This window comes from Apteryx rowi, unplaced genomic scaffold (assembly GCF_003343035.1).
Source record: "Apteryx rowi isolate R43461 unplaced genomic scaffold, aptRow1 scaffold_403, whole genome shotgun sequence".
NCBI classification, from domain to species: Eukaryota; Metazoa; Chordata; class Aves; order Apterygiformes; family Apterygidae; genus Apteryx; species Apteryx rowi.
The window spans coordinates 710,625-734,139 of record NW_020450562.1 but is presented as its reverse complement, the minus strand read 5'-3'; the positions used below and the strand labels follow the sequence as shown (position 1 = coordinate 734,139).

At 42.0% G+C, this 23,515-nt stretch overlaps 1 protein-coding gene across 2 annotated transcripts in view; it reads left to right on the top strand.

The window, feature by feature from the left end:
• The window catches only part of PTCHD1 (patched domain containing 1), a 34,036-nt gene that overhangs the window by 5,819 nt on the left and 4,702 nt on the right, over positions 1-23,515 (top strand). The window contains exon 2 of one of the 2 annotated variants that reach the window (XM_026075437.1): positions 7,648-8,308. In XM_026075437.1, the coding sequence (XP_025931222.1) occupies positions 7,648-8,308 (661 nt within the window). The remainder of the gene's footprint in view (positions 1-7,647; positions 8,309-23,515) is intronic. The other variant, XM_026075438.1, reaches the window with a different exon arrangement.

Sequence of the window (23,515 nt, the reverse complement as noted above, 5' to 3'; positions counted from 1 at the left end):
CCTGGATAAGAGTCTGTACCATGTTCCCAGTCCTCCTGAAAAGTGTTTTAAGAATTGAAAGATATTTATGGAGAGGTCTGGGGAGAGAAGTCCACCAGTAGAAGTGATGCGAGATCAGCAACAGAAATAAAGTTTTTATATTGATTCCATTCATAAAAAACTGACCTTGGATTCACATTCCAAGTTCCCCAACAGGATTTCTGCTGCCTCTGCATCATGTCCTCCTGGAGCAGAAAGACTGAAAACTTGCTGGCCAAACTGGAGTGTATTTAGCTCAGTGAAACAAATTCAGGTGAAATTGCCAGGGTGGTGGTTGCAATGAAGACCATGTTGACTGAAAAAGCTTTTCCACTTTGGAAAAGAAAAACCATATCTAGCAACTTTCTGTCAAGAAGATCGATGGGAATATAAATACACACATATCTGCCAACATACATGTTTGAGCACTAATAGTGGTCCATACATTGAGGATTTGTATTTTACACATTTTTTTAGATTTTATTTACATTAAAAATTGTTTGAAAAAATATAATTCTGTTAGTCACTGTGTTTTGGACAGCTGACCAAACTAATTGTAAAAATACATAGCTTAAATAATTAGCATCTTCTTTTAGAAACTAGAGTCTATTTAGGAAATCTGTCTGCTAGAGAAAGAGCCCAGCTACCCGTAAGGTTCCTCACTGCATTCTATCCAGCTACAATTTCTCATGTTTTGTTCTGAGCCGTCATGATCTGTTGGCTTCGCCTGTCGCCTGCGCACGCAGTCTCCATCCCTCGGCCAGAATGGCTTGTTCAGGACACCATGGCCGTCAGCCTGGCTTGAACCCTTGTCCTGGATGCGTGGTAGCTGGGCTGGCAGCAGAGCCCGGCTCTGTTGAAAGGTCGCCTTGCCTTCCCTGCCCGCACCCTTTTCTGATTAAAATACATTATGAATCGTTTCATTCTGTCCATGTCTGCAAAGTGCGCAGAGTGTTTTCTTTTGTGAATTAAGTTGGGAGCTGTGTAAGTCTTTTCCCTCATATAACCGTTTTGCTTTTTCACTGAGGCAGTCTCTTGAAGTGAATAAAAAAGCACTCTGCAAAGATAGTGCATGCCAAAGATTACTGAGATCATAGAAAAAGAGAAGTTTATAGCAATCCAATAAAAGCTTTTCCTTCTCTTCGTTTTCTTTGGCACAAGTTACCTGTAAAAATTATCAAAACAGTAAACCAGCTTCATGGAAAAATGAAGCCTGCATTTAATTTGTTGTCTTCTAACTGAAAACTAGAAAGCAGGAGCCCAAAATAATGATGAGTTTTTAAGCATTAATACATAACAAGTTCATTCTTTGCTTTATTTTTGAGCCTTCTCAGGCTTTCCTCCATAACCATGAGATCAGATGTTTCTTTTTCTAATGAAAGCTGAGATTCTCAAAAAAAATATTCTACAATACTTCAGGCTCCAGGGCTCAAAGAAACACCAGACTTAGTGAAAATGACAATAAAATTTTAAGAGTTGTCACCACTGACTAAAATGAAATTCATTTTTAATTCCAACCATAAGACACAGACTGCAAGACTAAATAGAGTCAAATGATAGCAAAAAAATACAATGTAATGTGGCATTGCAAAGATCTGACTCTCGGGAGTAAAACGTCTCTGTATGTGCCAGATCATTTCCAACACAGGAAGAAATACTTACATTTAGCTAGCTTTATCTAGTTGGCTGTTCATCGACTATATGTCAAGTAACAAAGCATAGTCAAGTCCTTATGATGAGTAATGTCACCTCTGAAACACTGCACATCACTGCTCAACAGCAAAACCAAACACATTTTTGCACTATAATAACCACAAGCTGCCTTTACGCATCCTTAATATTAAAAATGTTGGCAGCAGCTCTGTTGTGATCCAGCTCCCAGGGGAGTCGGACCATCTTTCCCTGGCCTGGGAGAGGAGCTGGGTAAAACCTGGGTGCCCCATCGAAGGTTGCTGCTCCCTCGCCGTGGAGTTTCCCTGGGAGCAAACCCCTTCTGCCAGCAAGGAGAGCCTCTGTCAGGCACAAATTACCATTTCTGGTTCTTCACTCCTCATCCTGTTTGACTATAGCTTTGATCCTGGTAGCAGATTATATAACATGGGCTTAAAGGATTTCTGGGATTGGACCATTTTGCAAATGAATCAGCAGTTTCTAAGCCCTCCCTGCTGGGCTGGGATCTGTTTGCTTCGCAGAAATGCTGCAGAGTTTTTTTGTTTCCTTATTCAATTGACAAAAAAAAATTCTGACAGTGCGTGCTCACTTTTTAATTAAAGGCAGGACTTTCAAACAAAAGGAAGAAGCTAGAGGTTTTCCTGGCCTCTTCTCATGGCTCCCTGGGTCTTTCGAATGGCTTAAGAATAAAACCAAGATTTCTGCCTTGAGGATACAGCTCTAAGTGCAACCCTTTGCCTTCAGTTTCTGCTTTGCTGTCGGTGCTGAAAGTTGCGCAAAGCTTGCTGGAGGGGTCCTCTTGCAGAGCCTGGTGCAGGACTTTGCAATTGCAGAAAAGCAAAATTGAGCATACTGAGCAGCTCTGGTTCTCAGTGTCTCCCTTCCTGCGTTTATGGCAGGGGCAGGAGTACCGGTGCCCAAAAATAGCTTCAAGAAATCTTTGCAGCTGTGGCACTCGGAGGCCCTGGGGCAAGCGGTTTAGCCCAGTGTCAGTGAAAGGATTCTACATTTTGCTTCCTGGCATCCCCTCCTGGGCCCGCAGTCAAAAAACTGATAGGGCAGTGAGATTTAGCCGTCTCTCATCTGTCAGCTACGTCACAGACCGAAACAGGGATTGGTGTGGAGATGTGAAATGCGAATAGCCCTCACCTGGAGACTCCTTGCACCAAGGGATTTATCTCCCGGTTGAAGCCACCTTCAGTCTGTCAACAATAAATAAATCAGTGAGCATGGAACTTAGAGTAAACAAAGACCGGGACCAAGATGCTATCAAATGCAAGTGGCAAACAGGCTGAAGGAAGAGAAAATGCTGTCCTTTCTAGAAATCCCCAGCATGGTACGGGATACGGATAAAGACTGTTTTCAGAAGGGAAAGGGGAATTGTAAGTGGTGATCACTGTTTAAACATGGATAAAGAGCGATAGGTGTAAGTTATTATCTCATGACTGAGCACTCCCAGGGAAAAGGCCAAAAACGGGATGCTATCATGGCAAGTAAGCTGAGGCAATACTGTTCAGTTCTCCTGCTGCAGTGCTCTAGTGCCTCAGCAGTAAACTGCTTTTCGGTTACTTGCACTGTTAGTTAACTGAGAAAGCTGTAAGTGATGAGCAAGCAGTACATGTCTCCCGTCAGGAAAAACCATTTGTGCGGCTTCTATTWTTCCATTAATTCTCCCTTTCTACTAATAGGATCAGTAAGGATAAGAAAACAACTGGATAAAGGAGAATCTGGTGGTCAGTCGTTGTCCCAGTGCTAGGTGTCAGATTTATTTGGAATATAGTTACTTGCCATTAAACTGCAGCCCTGGGGAAAAGGTGCTAATGTTGTCCGCATTAGACAACAGTCTTTACCATTTATTAACAAACTAAAGTTTCAGCTTGGTGTAACATATCCAAACCAAACTGCAGATGATGTTGCCCCCTAAATTCATGCCACGCATTCCTATAACCTCTTAAACCATGTGGGTTCTATGGAACCCCGTCGCCTGCAACCAGGAATTTGGATTCTGGATTTAAGTGGAAAAATCTGCACATTTACAGCTGAATCTAGCATGGCAGGGGAGCTGGGAGTGCCATGGTATGTGGCTCTCAGTGGAGAAGAGGCAGCAACCCAGGGGCTAATGCAGACAAGCAGAGGGAAACAGTCTGCAATGATGCTGCAGCACAGCTCTGACCTGTGCAAAATGCACTGAAGCACCAGTGGTTGGTTTTCTAGGATCTGGGCTGAAACAGCAAACTGCAGGGAAAAGAACGTATTTGCCGTGAGGATGAAAGTGTGAGTCAGCCCTCCCGAAGCTGCCGCCTCTGGCACGTCAGGCAGTGTTTGGTGTGCTTTGGTGGGATGGAGGGCACGAAAGGTTTTTGTCCTCTTTGGCTGCTTGTCTCCGATCCTAGGCCAAACGGGGGCTGCAGTGGCCGCTGGCAAAGCTCAGAGTGAGTCTCAGAGCTGCTCTGAAGTGCATCAGCTTGCAGCAGGTGCTCAGGGCTGCAAGGCTGCCTGGCGTTTGCCAGGACACAGCGCTCTCTGGCTGCTCCCCTGTCTTTCCTGGTGCCTCCTTGGCAAGCCCCGTTGCGAGGAAGTAGATAGCCAGGTCTCCACCGGGTGCAGTCCGATTGCCTCATCCAACCCCTTCTGCCTGGCCGGGGAGCCTCCGACCCCGCTGCTGTGCCCCAGCGTCATAGCAAACGCTGTGCCGCCACAGCAGAACTTGTTCCTGAATCTGAAATGATAGTTTCCAAGAAGAAATGAGTATTTTAAGTATGACATTTAGCTTCTAGCCTTTCGCTAAAGATAAAATAACAGCTGTGACAGATGAGGTTATTTTATAACCTAAATATTAAAAGAATGTGCTTCAGATGTAGAAGGAAGCGAATGCAGCAGTGAGGCAGAGTAGGTAAATAGCAACACACCTTGTCTGATGAAACTTGTATGACAGTTTCTTTTCTTCTGCATTATGTCATTTGATGGATCCTTTCTGAAGGAGTTGTATTGTTAATCTAATACAGGCAATAAATTCCTTCTATTGCTGCTAGTTGTCCTCAGCCGCACTTCTTTACATGACATTTGATTTTACAACCTTTGTCAATGAAATAGATACGGTAGCTGCCATTGTAATAAATCTAAAATCAGATATCTGCCTTTGATTTCAGTAAATCAGGACATTTTCCTGAAACTATAACAACATCCATTTGAAGTTCAGGCCCCCAGAACAGCTCTTGCAAAGCAGAGCTTTGCAGAGACAAACTGGAAGGATGGGAAAAATTCCCCATACTGGCTCATTTCTCTGGCATGTGCTTGCAAATCTTTTCATTTATTTTGTTTTAGAAGAAAGTTGTGCAAGAACCCCTAAGTTGTTGCACAGACAGCTATTTGTGCTCGCTCCATGATGGAGAATTTTCCTTCTCACCATGGCAAGGTATTGTATTCTTCCAGTATTGTGAAAAGATTTCTGAGTTCAGTTCTTTGCTCAAACTTGTCTTTCTGTTGTTGATATTGAGCTGTTGTTATGTGGAAAATAAAAGCTACTCAAATGTGGAAAAATATACCCCCACGCTCCTAGAGGAACAAGCTAGAAGTATAGGAAGTTTGTATTTTTTGCCTGTATGACATCATATCACCCTGAGAATGGTGGCAATTTAACTGAAGTTATATCTATCAGCAATTATGTAATGTATTACAAGATAATTAGATGCATAGTATCGTATGTATGGGGGGGGGGGGTCTGCAAATAGGTCTGAAATACCACACAAAAGTCACTATGAGTCATTAACTTCAACAGACCCAGGATTTTAGCCATGATGATTAGGCAATTCATCCATCATCACCAGCTAAGTGTAAGTTCTACTGCTGTAGTCTACACTATCTCCTATTTTTTTAATCCACATTTTTCTTCAGAAGGAACTAGTTCCATTAAATATCACGCAATCCCAGCCTCTTTACTATGTATAAGAATTTCCTGTCCTCTTTTTGAATTTTAGTGGAAAGCCGCATATGCATTTACAAAAAAAAGAACGGAATTCTTTCCCTTTAGCCAATTCTCTTTGTCTTGCTCAGAATCTGGAGTCAGAAAATAGTTATTCACCCTCTAAGGAAAGAAGTTAGAGACATTCTTAATTCAGTTCTTCAGCTTCCCAGATGAGTTATAGTTTCCCTGCTTTGCAGGTGAAGGAGGGCTTTTCCTTGTCTTTTTATTAGTCCTGGGTTTATTGCCAGACCTTGGCAATGCTCCTATATCCATTTCTTCTATGTAAAATGGACCTAATGATAAAACTTTGCATTTCTTCAGAATGGACCTAATGATTTGTTCACCTCCAGAGCAGTGGATGTGGCCACACAGCAGATGGGGTTGGTGAGCTGTCTCAAGCTGCATGGGTTTTCCCAGTCCCAGAAGCACTCAGCTGGCCCCTGTTTGCCTGTTTTTCTAGGAGAAGCTGTGAGCCAGTGCTTGAGGATAAATTTGTCTCATACTTCTGTTCCCCGTCCAGCTGCAGGATCCCCACCTGGCACCAGCAAGATTTGCCTGGCCCCTGTGGTGAAGCTGAAAGCCATCACTGAATGCGGACTCTGAAGTTCATAGAGTTGTCGGGACCAGTCAGCAAAAGGGCTGTACACTGGCTGCCCTCTGCACCATCATGCCGACACCTCAAGAGAATTGCATATTTCACTGAGCCGTGCAGAAAGCAGATACTCAGAGGCATGCAGGGGCCCCCATGCCAGCTAGGAAAGAGCAGAGGGAGCCCCTTCCTGAACTCCGTGGCTGCTTGAAGCAGATCTACTCATGTAGAGCCACAGACAAAGTCTACTCAAATTTCTGACAGTGGATAACATAGCCTTGGCCTCAGCAGCATCCTTATGGAAGGTCTTAGTACTCTTTGTGCAACTAGAGCAGCATGGAAGGAATTAAATGATGATGGTAGTGGTCTTGACCTACACATTTAGCAAGAAAAACAGGCAAAAAACAGCTTGCCTTTGTAAGCTTCCTAACATTAGCAAACACATTTTTTTTCTCCCACCAAAAAATATTGCAAGAATCCTACCCTATTTGGGCTATTTCCTTACTATGTTTCAGGTTTCTTGCTTCTTCTGTGTTGACCAAAATTCATTGTGATGGTCACAAATAACTGAATGCACTTTGGGTTGGAGCTCAGGCATGGAAAATTTCAGAAAGATGCAAAATGATGTAAAAAGGAGGCTGCAATAAAAGCTATTACACCAACGTAATAAGAGATAATAACCTGCAGCCCCTAAGATTGGAGCCTTTTCTGGTTAACAGAAACTCTGCAAGAGAGAGAGAGAGAAAACTAATGTCAGTCTCTTGTATTACTTCTCGCTCTCAGTTTTCCTAAGGATTGATGGGGGAAAAAAGAGGGCAAATTAATTAATGCCAGCTACCTTATTCCTGCTATGCCGACAATCCCCACATTTAGGCTGTGCAGCTGTAGTCTGTCCTTTATTCTGAGAGGGTGTTAATCTCCTTCCAGTGCCAACTGAGAGACTCCCATTACATCCCATGCTAGTGGTATTTATGGTCACATTGCTTTTCTGCATTCTGTACCTGAAGTTTATCTGCTGAGAAAGTAATTTGGCAATCACAAGTATGACAGCATCCCCAAATATGGTCAGGCCGTAGCTATGCCTTTTATATTCATTAGATCACTTGAAAGTGAAGTTCCAGGCCTTTTGAGTTTGCTTATTTAGAGGGGTTGAACAGCAGGTGCACGTGGCACATATGCAAGTCACAACATACCTGAGTTATCAGTAAAGGACAGAGGAGAATAATACTGCTATTTTAATGCATGCTTCCTTTTTTGCAGCGAGTTTGCTATTAATACTGCAGAACTTTTGTTGTTGCTTAGATCAAATAGGAAAGGGACTGAGGCTACACACCGCTGTTGTTCTGGCTGCTTCTGTGCAAGATGAACTGATGAATAACGTGTGTGATTTCTCTTTCCATTGTAGTTGCACTCTGCTGTGACCAGGATCCAAGTTCAAAGACCTGGTTTCAATTACACGTTTGCCCATATATGTATCCTGAACAATGACAAGACATGCATAGTGGACGACATAGTGCATGTACTGGAGGAATTAAAAGCTGCTCGTTCTTCTAATCGAACTAATTTTGCGATCACATATCCAATTACTCACTTAAAGGATGGCAGGGAAGTGTATAATGGGCATCAGCTTGGTGGGGTTACTGTGCACAGCAAAGACCGGGTGAAGTCTGCAGAAGCCATTCAGCTCACCTACTACTTGCAGGCAATCAACTCCTTGAATGACATGGTGGCAGAAAAGTGGGAATCCATTTTTTGTGACACTGTTGAACTTTTCCAGAAATCCAACAGGAAAGTCAAAATGTATCCTTTCACTTCTTCTTCGCTGAAGGAGGATTTCCAGAAGACTAGCAGGGTGTCAGAACGCTACCTGATCACGAGCTTGGTCCTTGTGGTCACCTTGGCTGTTCTCTGCTGCTCCATGCAGGATTGTGTCCGCAGCAAACCCTGGCTTGGCCTGCTGGGATTGCTGACTGTGACCCTTGCCACTCTGACTGCAGCTGGAATCATCAATCTCACTGGTGGGAAATACAATTCCACCTTCCTGGGAATCCCCTTCATCATGTTAGGTAACTATCTCCTACTACTCTCTCTTTTATGTGTTTGTGCTTCCCTGACGTATTTCCCAGCAAATAGAGAAGCATCACTGCATGAGTCCCAGTATCTAGTCACTGTAACACTGCAGTGTACCAAATCCACATGGCCTCTGCTTATAACCATACCATACCTGGACATTAAAACTATTCCTGGGGGCTCTGGTGTTGTGTAGCACCCTACTGTATGACGCGGTTCCCATGGGGTAGCAAGGAGCAAGTACGTGCTAATGCCGTGCATTGTGCAAGAGGACCCCAATGGTTGCTTTTCTGTGGAAGTTTGATTACAGTTTTGGTGATCAGTGTGACTTGTGCGCAGGTTCCCTTTGTGGAGCGACAGTATCAGCTTTCTTGGCAAATAACAGGGGCTGCGTGCATTTTTCGTTTAGAGAGCACTCACTCCTTTGGAGAGTAGAGTGGTGTTTTACTCTTGGCTTACGCTTTAACCGAAGCCTGTGCATGGGATAAGTGCAGGAGTCCATTCTTTGTTGCGTTTCTCTTGGAAAGTCTTTGTTTGCTGAGGCAGCTAAGTAGCACTTTACAGCCGGGATGTGCAGAAGTTTGCCTCCTCACAGTCAGAGAAGGGACCCGTGCAGATAGCGCCAACGTGTCTCACAGCTCTGGGCGATACAGGCATCAGTGGGCGGCAGAGCAAGTTGCAGCCAGAGCCCCTCGGCCATGGTATTGACAGAGACATTTTTCTCACTCTGCTTTGCATACTACATTCACTCACTGCAGACTGTGGGGTTGTTTTGTTTGGCTTTTTGAGGACGGGAAGAACGAGGAAGAAATCAGGGGAGTCAGTTTGCTCCTAATCAAATGATTTCGGAGGTCTGCGCGCCAGGGTGCTTGTGGGGAAACTTAGCATCATATCAGAATAGGCAGAAGGACTTCATGGGAGACAAAGAGTGAGCTCTGGAGAGTTGACAATCTCTTGGTTTGTGTTTGGTTCATAAACAGCGTGAAAAGCTTTGTACACTGTAGGTGTTTAATATGTCCTTGTTGTCAACATTATTCATTTGTGAAGAATAATACATGCATTGATTTGATCACAGCTTTCCCAGATGAAAATCAGTGCTCAGTAATACTTCAGATTTCAAGCATAAGTGTGTCTCCACTGACTTAGTCACGTCACATAGTGATACGACACGTTTCAGCACAATTATTTTTGTATCAAGTGCCAGGTTCCTTTGCCATGCCCATACTATATGTGTGGTTTTGTCGCACTTTAATTAAAGACTGTGCCTGAGTGCATCACACTACCAGTTAACATATAAGATATATTCAGTGACAAACAGAAATCAACTATGTTGTATCAATTGCAGTGTGTAATCCTCATTTTCATATGACAGCCACAAAAATCAAACTGTACCATAATCAAGAGGAAATACAGCACAAGAACTCAGAGTCAAAAGAAGGCTGGCTTTGTGACCTAAGTCTACATTTTCATTCATGAGCTTTTTGTCTACGCATGTATTATAAAAATCTGTTCCTCAAACTAAGTAGTTTATGTGAACGCACAGGAAATTTCCAGATGTGTTACAAGAAAATATGCGTACTAGAAATAAAATCAAAAATCCAGCTGCAGGAATGAAAGTACCCAGGGAGAGTGACTCAAAAATATGAAAGATCAGCTCTATTTAGGGATCAAGGCATCTGCTTTCTGGAACAGCCTTTCAAATCTTTAATTCACTGATAGTGACTATGCTGAGACTTGAAATCTGTAAAGACGTAAGGTTAACTTTGAAGTTTCACACATATTTTAGTCCTGCCAAACTTCATAGTCCAACTCTGGTTTTCTTTTCTTTCTTTCTTTTTTCGGGAGGGTGGTATTGCTTAGTTGAAATGTTCCACTTTTTTAAGAGTAAGTTTCAAATACACAACTCAGCTCTCACTATGAAAACGTCAGAACATAACAACCAACTTCATATGAATCTCTCTTGCTTCCCTAGCTGCATAAAATCTCCCAAGGACCAAGAACCTCAACAGGTGAACAGCAGGCACCAAAGACATTTTGGAGTTTTTAATGAGAACTATTTAAACCAGCAGATAGCTAGAAAGGCAGGGTTTTTTTCCTGCAGTACAACAGAAAGATTCTTCATGCATTTTGAAATGTATTTGATTTATATACACTGTTTGGCTTTTAGGGAAGGTTTAACTCAAGGTAACCAAAGGCTAGAGACACAAACCGCCCTCCATTGTGGTCTACTGAAATACTTCCACTTAATTTCAGTGACCATCAGATTAAATCGTAGATTAACTGACCTTTAGAAGGCTAAAAGATTTCTGGCTAACAGTGTAGCTCTGTAGCTATTAATCTCCCATAATTTCATCGGCAAAAGCAAAAATGAGGTAGAAAAACTACTTACACTGGACAGATTTCAGGCAAGGCCCCTCTGCTGGAATAAATCATTAATGAAGTTTCCCCAGTTTATAGCAGCTGAGGATTTTTAGCTTCTCATCAGAATCACAGAACCAGGAGGGCTCTCCAGACATCCGCTGACCTCTGCCACAGGGCAAGGTCACACCCTTCCTAGCAGATACTTGTCCGGCTTGTACTTTAACTCCTCCCTGGGCAACTTCCCCTGGTGCTTCACTATTCACCATGAGAGCTTTCACATAATGTGTGACCTGAATTTCTCCGTTGCAACTCAAGTGCCCTCCTTATTCATGCTCCACTGCATCTGGAAAACAATGTATTTCCTCTTTCTTTGCATATTTGGGACCACTTTCACTCATCCAGCCCTCTTCCATTTCATCCCAGATCTCCTCAGAGATTGTGCTTACTGGGCTTCCAGCTTCCTTGTTGCACTTTGGCTGCTCCACATCTTCACTGGAGTGTGGTGCCTAAAACTGGGCACAGGATTCAGGCTGAGACTCGCAGCACCAGGTAGAGTAGGAGGATTATTTCACACATCTTGCATATGACACTTGTGTTCATGCATCCCCATATGACATTCATTTTTTCTCAGCAGTATGAAATGGTTGACATGTTTGGTTTGTGGCGCATGGTAACTCACAGATCCTTCCTGCCACTTTCTACCCTGTTTGCACAGTTGATTATTCCAGCCAACATGTAGAAGTTTACCCTTGTCCTCGCTGAATTATGCCCTGTTCATATCACACCATTTCTCCTGTTCATTAAGTTCGTCTTGATACCATCGCTGCCCTTCCAAGATGCATTAACTGAGAATAGTCAGCAGTGTTTTGCAAATATCTACTTTTTCATATTTTTAAAATTACTTTCTGAATGAGTTAAGTAGTTTGCCCAGTCACAAACCTATGCCAATGATTTAGGCAGTATGTCTGAAAAATAATTCAGTTCAATGTGGTCTGTAATATTAGATTTTGTTAATCTTGTTTTCCCTGACATCCCTTAGGCATCAGTTATTTCTAAGAACAAACAATCTATAGTGAAGTGTAGCAGCCTCTGTATATATTGAATCCTTATCCTTTATATCAATAGGACAATTATAAACAATTAAATTACCCTGGTTTACCAAGTCACACTCCTAAGCTCATGTAAGTGTAGATAGGAACATCTTTTGCCTACCCCACCTGTTAAATATGACATATTAGTTTAAACACTTTATACTTCAGGTTTAATCACCTTTATGGTAGTTTCTTCTAATGTATTTTACACTTTAATTAAGGCAGGTTCCTGTAACTCAACTCATGAAAGGCAACTCATTAAGTCACAATAACTCCGTCATTCGTGATTGTCTGTATGCACCCTGAGTATATCACTATAGTGATGATTTTGATGTTGTGGCAGATTTCTTTTTAGCCCCCATCAATTGCTAACTGAATGGCAGAAGTCGAATCCAGCTGTAGCGATACGTGACTGCCGAGAACTGCAATTCAGCAAGCTTCAGCACTAGCCAGAAATAGTGTGAGACCTCCTTCCCCAGCTAATACCAAAAAAGCACAGGTCCACTTCTGCCACAGGAGGACGGGCTTTGAGGGGGAGGCAGGAAGGGAAGTGCTGCCTAGGGAGTTGCTCAGCCCCGGGCAGGGGCTGCATTAGGAAATGAGCCACCTGAGGCAACACTGGCCATAATCTCTCTTTTTCCAAGGAAAATGTTGTGAAGTAGAACTGAGAACTTTTTTCTTGAGCTCTAGGTTGATACCGGTACTTTTAATGTGAAAGTGAAGCTTGAAACCTCTGAAACCTGACAGACTCCCACCGTTCATCTGGGTGTATTTAGAACCAGCATATGCCTCAATGGTTTTCTAAAACTATCATCCACATTTATCAACGTGCTTAAGCATGTGTAAACAAGTATTTTAAGGACAAGGTTATTCAGATGCCTAGTTTGCATGGAATACTTGGTTGAACTGGGCCTATCCACTTTCACCCTAAGCTTTATATACTGAAAAATTAAATTCTTCATAATTCAACTGAATTTAAAATAGCTGAATTATAATGCCAGCTGAAAAGCAGAATTAAAATTCTGATTTCCTCTTGCCTACTCCACTAAAATTTGCAGATGTTTGGTCTGGCACAGATGCTAATAAATTCATCATGAGTTTCCCTTATGCAGTAAATGCTGTGTAATAACTGCCAATCCTTTAAAAGTACAGGTTTCCTCAAAAACATTGTGTTACAAAATAAACTACTGAAAAACAAGCAGTGCTCACCCAAGAAGGTTTTGGTATTACTTTTTTACCTCCTACAGGTGGAGTGCAACATTGAACTTTGAAACTCAAATGCAAATTGCAATATTAGTCTTTGTATTTAAGAGAAAAATAGCAATCTTTCGTATTCCTTTAGAAACTCCTACAGTTTATTCAGAAAGACGTGGCTCTTTTCAGCTGCCAAGTTCATGAAAAGAATCAGCTATGTAAAATAATTATGGAATGTCAGACATTGCCAAATATGGGGAAAGATGCAGGGCTTGTTCCACAAGCTTATATTTAGCTTCTGATTTGAAAGTACACTGCTCATTAAACTGGCATGGAAAAAACAGTTAGCAGTGAAAAGAATGGCCTGAACTTGCAGCTTTCTGTAAATTGAAATGATAGCAAGCATTTTGTGAAATTTGCCAAAATACAAATAAATATAAACCCGATTCTTACTGCCTTCCACATCCCACACTCCTTCATCAAATCACGCTCTGTTTTGTTCAGTAGGGCAGCAGCAGCTTCAAAACACATACATTTCTGAGAAGAGAGAAGGGGAAGATAGTTCACAGGGCAGGTCTAACGAGGGAAAACTTGAGTGCATAAAAGGGAATGAGTGCATAAAAGGTCAATGAGTGCATAAAAGGGGAATGAGCGGCAGACAGAGCCCAAGGAGAAGCCCTTCTGAGCTTCAGTCATGTGGGGGAAAGTTCTGGGAGAAAGAAATGGGGAAACTGAAGTCCAGAAGATTGCTGGAAGCAGGATCTGGAGGGGGAAGGGCCAGCCCGTTGAGCCGTAGGCGTTGTGCATGCTGGGGACGCGCAGTGCCCATGCAGGGGATCTTTGGTGGGTCCTCGCTGCAGGCTGCCTCACCACTACCCCTGCATTAGCTCTTGCAGCACATTACAGGCTACACACAGCTGCGTTTGGTTTGTGGATTCACAAGAGCAGGAGAAAGAGCGTAATGTTGCAAAATGTGCTGGGAGGTACCCAGAGAGCCCAGAGTTCAGAGGACCACTATTAAGAGTGCCTCTCAGATGCAAACAAGCACTGAGCACTTCTAAGAAACACTAATTTGTTGGGCACGCTTCTCACCACTGGCTTGCCTGATGGGGTCTCATCCTGATGGAGCAGGGAGCCGAGATGTCTGCACAAGGGCTTTATGGATTCAGAAAGCTGGATCAGCAAAGGTGGGGTCTGAGGTCAGACATTTGAGAAAGGTCAGAAGGAAATTTTGAACTTAGAAGATGAGGGAAATTCACTGTCTGAAGATGGGAATGAAAAGATCAGGATGTGCAAGGGAGATGAGAGGACTGCTGAAACTTAGGGATCATGGAAGGCAACAAGTATCAAAGCCAAGTAGGGCAGCTAACAAGCAGCATGAAAAACTTGAAAGGCCAATGCTGCTCTGGAGCTGGAGCCAGCACAGTTCGAAACTCCACGTGCAACTTGCTGGAGCTGAGCCTCGGTGCCAAAAGGCAACCAGCTCCTTCAGATTTCTCAAAGAAGTTGCTAGTAGGTAATTGCAACATGTGCCAAATCTGTAAGCCCTAAAAGCATTCGTTATATTTCTTCTCAAGCACCCAAGTATCTACTATATTCATGAAAACTGAAATGTCAACATTGGTTATATAGAGAGAGTTACAGAGAAAAGCAGCTCTTATAACAGCTCCTGCACAGGTCTCCCAGATGCCCTTCAGTCCACACATAATGGTAACAAACACACAAATGTTTGACTTTGTATAGTACTTTTCCACCATTTTTTTTTGTTATCAGTTAATAAAACTGTGAAGCTTACTGAGTCTCTCTTGTTTTTATTCTCTGCGCTAAGCTTTCTCGCTTTCGTTGTCAGTCTGCCCCTTTCCTCTCTGTTCATTCCAGGAAGAAATGTGTCATTCTTCAACTAGCTGCCTCACAATTTACTGCCTTGCTTTCTCTCTCTTCCATCTCATTCATCTTGATTGCAGTCTCCTGCAGCCCTTGCCAGCACATCTCACTGATTTTCCTGTTCCATGCCATGTTATCTCCTTCCTGATCCCAGCACAGCTTTCAATATGCTTTGGTCTCCCTAAACTTCCTTTGTCTCTTTTCCTGTTTTCCCCATTCCTGGTAGGGCATCCACCCTGCACTTTTTTTTTTTTAATTCCTCTTTTCTCTCTCTCCTCCATAGTCCTCCGCCCCCAGCTCAGCTTAAGCAAATTAAGCCTGTACAACACTTCCTTTCACTTAGACTTCCCCAGCGATGGCTGTTCCTTTTGGTCATACCCTTCTCCTTATATTCTTGAATAACTTCCTTGGCTCCCAAACGGTTCCTTACCACATTGCCCATATCGTTCAGTAATATCTCTGCTTCCTCAGATTTCCCAGTGATTTCCACAGTTCGTCCTGTGCTGCTTTTGCTCTGCCAAAGGACTCCTTGGATGGCCTTGGAAGTACTTTTGCTTTTTGTCACTCCATATGCTCAACCTGCCCATTTCAATCCTGTGCAGCTCAGCATTCATGTTTTGTTCCATTCATCACCCTTCTAAGAAATAAACAAAATTATTTATTTTTATCCACTCTGAACAGATTCCCAGGCATGTCATTTTGGCTAGTCATTGCTCTTTCCTCTCCTTTTTCACTCCTCTCTCCTCAGTCCCTCAGTCTCTTCCTGACCTCTCTAACCTGCCATGCATTTTCTCTAGTCCCTCAGACATCACTCCCAGCATTTCTGTTCCTGGAGAAGAAAAGCAGAACAAGCCTCCAGGTTGCCCCTTCTCAGTCAGTCTGCCACAGTCCTCTCACCAAAGTCATCACTTTCTTCTCAAAGGCAAGTTGATTAACCACCTCCTGCACCTGCTGTTCTCCCTTTCTCCAGTTCTCCTCCTAATTGATCTGTTGCCCCAAATTTACTGAGGAAACCAATTGCAAAGAGGGCACTAATGTGTGGGAAGCAAAAATACTTAAAATACACATGGTGGCAGAGTACTTTAGATACTGTTGTACCAGTTTTCTTGGGCAGTACAAGACATGCAAGGAGAATGCCCAGCGGGCAAAGTGGGATGACAACACAGCTAACATGCACCCATATTCCCCTCTCAGCAACACGAACCCCAGTGAAAATCTTGCATGTATATGTGCTTCTTAGCTTCAGGATACTATTAGTGACTCAGTAAATACAGTGCTCTTTGGAAGAGAGGAGCTGTGTGTAGGGAAAAAAATGGCCAGGGAACAGTTTAATAAAGCAAGTACTCTACAATCAGAGAGTAGTATCAAGGGTTTCCTCTTGACTGGTGGTACTCTAGTATACATTTGTGTCCTAAGAAAAGGATGTTACAGGCAACACAGTGCATTTTTATTCAGCATTGGTATGTGCAAAGAGTAGTGGAAAGATGTTATATTTTACTCTTACTGTCTGCATGCTTTTAACTATAGAGAAATTAATGTTCATGATTGTTTAATGGAAGGGCTTGTCAGAGAAATCACAAACAGTCAAGGACGCTAAGAATTTGCCTGGCTTTGACATCCTGATTTTCTTCGAGGAGTGATGTCCCTCAAAAGAAAGTTTGACATATATGAAAAAATGTTTGAAGATCGCAGGTTAAAGAAAAGAAACCGTTTCCTAGATAGATAGAGAGATAGACAGGTAGACGGATAGATAGACGGATAAATAGAATCAGTTTTGTGGTATACTTTGCATACTGGACTCAGATGGTCAATGGAGAGCTAGGGAAGGTCAGTAGGAACAGCTGTGACTTTTCATTTCAGGTATTTGTGTGAGAGCGATGGCGTACGTTGTGTGCCTTTAATTAGTGACATTCCCCAAAATAAGTGATAGCTGAAAGCTGTGTGTGGCAGGAGGAGGCCTGCCACTTACAGGTAATGAGACCTCTGCCTTCTGGAAAAGGACAGTGGCGGAGATGAAGGGAGACGGCCACTAAATCTGTCGGGATAAGGCTAACTGGCTTTGGAAGTTCGTTTGGATGCTTGGTACAGTCCAAGCTGAGCTCCAAACTTACAAGGATTTTTCCTTTTTTTGTTTTTTGATCACTAAAAATAATAGGTCATACATGTTTCAATTGAAGTTTTGCGACTTTCAGAGCACTCTTTCATATGTGGTTGATTCTATTCGTTGTGACTAAGAGTAATAGCAAACATTGTTTAAACAGGAGAATATAAGAGTATACCTGAGATGTTTTGGTTTCAGTTTTCTGAGCAAAAAAGAGAAACTTGAGGAGTGGTGAACTAATCCATATACCACTAGCCCATACAGGAAAACACTCCCAGAAACAAATAATATTTTGGCTTGTGAGTTTTAAGATTTAAAACTGACTTTAAACAAGATTTTGTCCCAGATAGACTCACTTTGTCTCTTTCTATCTTCAGAACCTGTCAGGTACTGCATGTCATCTAGCTGTTCTGTAGCACGGTAAATGTTAACCTTTCACAGATGATTGCAGGTAGCTTTCATTTACCTTTAAGTAATTTTTTCGTTTTATACAGTACACACAAAATCTATCAAAAACTCACTTCATGGGGAAAATCAGTTTGCGGTTTTAGCTGCTGATACGAATCTAAGCATGTCGTATACAAGAAGAGCACAGTATTGCTTTACATATAACCCTGTATCTAAGAACCTTCTTGGTTAGTGAGGCTTGAGGTGCATATATCAAAAGGGCAATTTGTCTTGCCAGCCCCATCCGTCATTTCTCTATTCTCGTGGCATCAGGCTTTCGCGTCCTGCGCGGCTCCCCTCATGCAAAGGGTGTCTCAGCTCCCCGCCAACACCCCGCGGTGTGTACCCACTGCCAGCAGCTATCGTGGGCAGCCTCAGCTTTGGGCCCTCCTCCCTTTGTCACCCTTCGTGCAGCAAAACGAAGCATTTCCCCCTGGGACCTTGGATCAGGAGGTAGACACCCGGCGGCTCTCGTCTCTTGGCCACGCTGCCTCCTGGAAGAACCGGAGCCGTGTGTGCACAGCGTAGATTTGGTTCAGATACTCTGGGTTCAGAGCTACAAAAGGGCTGGGTAATCAGTACGCATGCACCATGCAGGCATAAATATCCCAACGCCTAAAATCAGCTTTTGCTAGCGCTCAGCTCCTTTCATTGCACTGAAAGAAATACGACTTTCTGCTTTTGCCAGGTCTTTCACGAAAACTGAGGAAAGTCAGTTGCACGTTTAAACAGAATTGACGGCTTGCTATTTAAATGCCAAAACAAACCTTTACCAATTCTTAAGTGGAATTAAATATTCACTTAATATATGTAAGTAGATTTTGAACTATAACTTGCCTTGCTTCTCTGTCTTTCTCAAAATAAAAAAGCCACTTAACGTTTTCTCTCAAATTTATTTCTATTTATAAAATGTGCTTATCTGGCATTCTTGCTATCACTATAACAACAAAAACTCAAATATTATATTGGGTCAATACTGAAAAAAAGGGTGATCCAAGCAAAAAGCAGCATTTCTCAAGACCTAAATCAGTTATTTTTACTTTGTTGAAATCAATGGCACTGTGACAATTAACCACATACTCACTGAATTATCTATATAATCACAATAATAAGAGGTCATTGATTTGAATTTAATTTGCTGTCATTTAAAATATTTTAATTTGAAAATGCAAAATTTAGTGAGAAGATGGCTTTTTATAATGAATGGTATTAAAATAGATATATTCTAAAACTAAAATATGGCAAACCATGACTGGGAATCATGGTAAGACTAGAATTATGAGTACTGAGGCATAGTTTAATTCTAGGTATTTAAAATATTTCTCCTCTTCTTTGTTTCTCTTCCCATCGTATAGATAGAAAAACGACAGGACTACGTACATCTGTCTTCTGTGTATGTGTATATATTTGTTCACAGTTAAGCACTTTTATCTAGAATAATTTTAGTTTCAATAATAATATATTGGTCACGCTCTTAAAATTAGCTTGTCTTTTGTACCATTTTTAAAATGTCTGCCCGTTAATGCTTGTCTGCCATGATAAAAGATGAGTATTTGGAAGCTTAACTTTATAAAAGGGACACATCATGTATCCCAAGCATCACCAGTCCTGGCTATTTTCTCTGAAACAGAGGCGAGGGTGATTTCTTTTTGCCAGTGTATACTTTGTGCAAACATATACTTACTGAAAAAATATACTTCATAAAGGGCAAAGCCTGACTGAGACAAGGTCTTTCATGGAAGAGCAGAGAGCTTATGCTGCCTTTCCAAAAACTGCAATCTTTAGAAACATAGCATAGGTAGGCTACTGTGTGTAAGATATGCGTTGCCAGAAGACTGGGATCAAAATTACTGCTGTGCAGCAGATCTGCACAAATCTTATGAGCAACCTAAACCCCTTTTAAGCTGTGTTTGGAGGCCCCACATGAGACCTAAATGAGGCATAAACCTTGTGCTGGATTTCAAGACGCACTGTTTTCCTGCATATGCATTAAGCAATTTGAACACAGGCTTAATGGCCCAGAGAGTCTTTCTGCACGATCGAAGACTAAAAATAACATTGTGGTCTTGTAACGTAACATGTTGAGCACCAGTTGAAGATTTCTTCTTTGCATGCACCACCCAGCACTGTAGTATACAATCACATTTTCTCTTCACTGGCATGTTCGCTGGTTGTGCCCACAGAGGTCGAATACAGCAGATACTTAGAGCATATTATTAAACATTTCAGTTTCTCCTGTTTTGTTCCCAAGTAGATACAGCACAAAACACAGCAGACAGGCACCCTCTCAGGAGACTGAGGCAGAATTTTACCCAGAATGAATACGCCAAGACACCCAGATTTTTGATCCAGGCACTAAATTGAGGAGTATATGGACATGCGTGGTGGTTTCTGACTGGGATGGTTGGTACTGTTATAAGCATGGTTTAAGAGATCAGCTCTGACTATTGAGGGTGAACAGCTAGTTTTCAAATGCAAGACTGATCTTGCCTAAATGCCTAACAAACAGACTGACATACCTAATTTCAATAAGTATAATTCTCTTTGGGGGAGGATCCCAAATCAAATGTTAAAATCTGTAGGCATAATACACCTTCTGGATACATGTATAAAATTTAGTAGTCTTTAAAACAATAACCGCAAATAGTGAACCTACCCCGCAGCATTGCCATTGTAGTTTTGAGGTATGCTGTCACACCTGTAATCCAGTTACGATACAGATGTGTAGGGTCTGCGTGACAGGCGGTAAAGAAGCGGGGTTACACTATGTACAGCCTGTGTTTATACCAATACCTCCCGGAAAAGCCTGATTAACAGTTTTATAGGGAACGTCTCTGCTGTACTGCTCTTCATGCGTTTTTCTTAATCCAGCTACCGAGCCTGCACATAGCTTTTCAGGCTTGCTTGCCCTTTGGAGGTGTGCTGGGAGGTATGAAATAAAATCAGGCTAGGCTTGGCGGCTAGGCATGGTGGCTGCAATTGCACTCACTTGGCAGGTGAGGACGCAGTCACTACTATTCAGCTGCCAGTGCCCTTTCCGCAGTCCTCCTGAGGAAAACACTGCCGACTGGAAGCACATTTGACCAGATGAGCACCTTACAGGCCATTAGTACCCTGTCGGATGTTAGTACACACTGTGAGCTGTGCCCCCCAGAAATACTCAGGCAGGTGTAAGAAAAGCAAGCAGGATTTGCAGTGACTTTTCTTTGCTCACCAGAATTGTTTGGGATAGGCAAGCTTGTACCCTGTGGGATGTCTGCCTGTATACACGCTCTTTGACAGTCACGCAGCAAACCTGTAGTCTTACAGCTCTGTTTGTGGAAGGCAAAGTAAGACATCGGTTAGAATAACCTGTATTTGGTTGCAACATTATACTAATAATGCTTTAACTATGCTCAGCACAACCCATGCCACTAAATTGTGATAAGATCATTGAGAACTGAAGTGTGAGTTACGTTTGGTTCTAATTCTGTTTGCATACTGAACTATCTCAATTTGCTTTAATATTATTTTAGTGGGAACAGTGTGTGAATCCAGATGTTTGCTTGCTAGCTATTTGAACTGGATGCAAATTCTCTTGCTCTGCCTGCATATTCAGCAGCACTTTGAAACTGCTACATGTTCTGAGTTAAAATTGTTCATGCTGGGAGAGGCCACATGAGGCAGGTCACATAGCATTAATATTTAGTCAACAACAGGTTGATTATAACTCCTGTGACAAAGGGAGTCCGGATTAGCAATTTCACTCTGTTTTGCATAAGGTGGGAGCTCACTGATGTGCTCACTGATCTAGCTGGAAAAAATAAGTCAGCAGAGGGAAATTAGCCTCTTTGTTTACATTCTGTGGAAAGCAATCACATAGTTGAGTTGAGTTGTTATTTTTAATACAGTCAACTAGGAAAATTCATTCCACYTTCATTATATCATATGTTATTACAGGTATAGTTTTGGAAAGGGCAATTCCTGGGGTATGATTCTGATCTGCCATGTACTAATTTTGCACAAGTGTAGTTTTGTGAAGCTTGCCTACATTGGCAATAAGCTGGGGTATGAATTTATAGCATCCTGGCTGTTTCATGTTAATTCCTCCAGTGTTTGCCTTTGTGGATGATATTTTGCTCCACTTTGAATGTGAGTCAAGCTCCATTTCAGAGGTTCCCACAAAGAAAGCTGGTGCAAAGTAGCTAGTACTCTATAAATTCACACACTGTTTCACTGCACACTAAATTCCTCTTGTAGACAGGTCCTGCTATACAGTGGAATGATTTCAGATTTAAATCAACCTAAGTGAGATGGCATTCATCCAGCTCAACTGACAGTGTTACATGGATGCAGCCATTGCAATACAAGCAAAAACCCTAAATAAAAATTGAGACTTAACCTCAGTAACTTCATTGGAGCATGGGTCCGGTTGAAGTTTTGCCTGTCCAGGTTACAAGGCTTCCACACCCGCTACCGAGGCTCATTCAAACCTTTGGCCACAGGCTTTTGTGCCTTCAGCATCAATTTTGGTGATACCATTATTCTGTACTTTCATAGATGGATAAAACTGTGAGAAAAGGACCCAAAACTTCATTCTCAGTCATTTTCCGTACTTTCTCTTACTGAAAAAGTCTATTTCAATACCCAAACTTCATCTTCTCATGATAAGATCAAAACCCCAAAACCCCACTGATTTTAATGTAAAATTGAACATACCGCTTAATCCTTAAACTGCAGAAAAGCTGACAGCAGCCTTCATTTTAGGGAAGCAATTAAGCTAAGTGAATAGAGACCCGGTCTGTGACTCTGGTGCCTGGGAGGTGGCATCACCCTTTTGCCACAGGCTCCTGGACTGCTTTCAATCACTTCTGTGCAGAAGTCTCGCCATTTGCCAAACAGAGACAGAGTCAACTTTAAGCCTAGGCTACCTATGCCCATTCATAAGGGCCTCTTGCTTGAGCAAGCACTTTGCATATAAAAGGATGCATTTCTTGTTTCAGATTTTAGAATGATACCAAAAGGAACTGTTACCACCCCTGCACATAAATGGTGCTTAAAATAAGGTAAAGAAAGAGCTTTATAGTATTAAGCAACAGAAAAAATTTGCCTTAGCCTTCACAACTCCCTACATGTGTTTTTTCTCTCRCACATGCTCTACATTGATTTTGCAGAGCACGTGCATTTGCAAAAGCTGATCCTGAAGGAGGCTAATGAAACTTTTTATAGCATTTTTAGGCTATCCATAAAAGCACCATATTTAAGCTAGGTACCATTTATTGGTTTTTTTAATGGTATTATTGGTTTCTAAAACTAAAGATAGGCCCACCTCAGCCCATGAAAAGTTTAAGGTGCCTCCTTAGGTAACAATGACTAATTTCATTTACTGTGGCTACAAAAGCCAGAATTTTTGTCCTCTGTCCCCCAAGACATATGGTAGGCAGATCATCTACAATGCAAAGTTGTAGAAAAAGAGAGTAAAAAAAAAAAGAAAAAAGAATTTGGTCTCTGTTTTCACCAATATCTTTCTCCTATTCATCTAATATTTGCCTTTGCTCATTCAGAATCTCTTTTCCTTACAAAAATCCAGTCCTTCCTTGTACTTCTTGTTCCTAGCTTATAGCAGTACAGCCTGACTGTAGGGCACGGCCAGTGAATCATAATAGCAAATGTCAACAGGAAAAGTTCTCCAATAGCCCATTAGCTCTTTGAGTTTATATTTATTATTTACTGAGTGACTGTGAATAATGAGCAAATTGGTATAAATCATTAGATATTTGTGGCTAATTCTCTAGTAAAAAGGGAAAATCGGTTAAAGTAATTACATGATTTATTTTCAAGGAAAAATTCACCTCCTTCTCATTAGTCTTATATAGGGCAGACAGCACTAGCAAGAGGAATACAAGTGGTGCAAATCAGGGTTGCAAAAAATGGAAACTCTGAAATGACAGGTGAGTGAAAGAAATTCTTACAAAATGCCTCTATGGATCTGTCTGCCCTAATGTCTRTGATGTAGACCTATACAAGCATCAGAGAGTTAGACAACGCTGGAGATGATAGTTACCCCAAGTTGTGCTTGTAGTCAGTATTTGGAGGAGTAAATTAGATTAGGTAAATCCCATTCTACCTAAATAGGGCTAATTTTT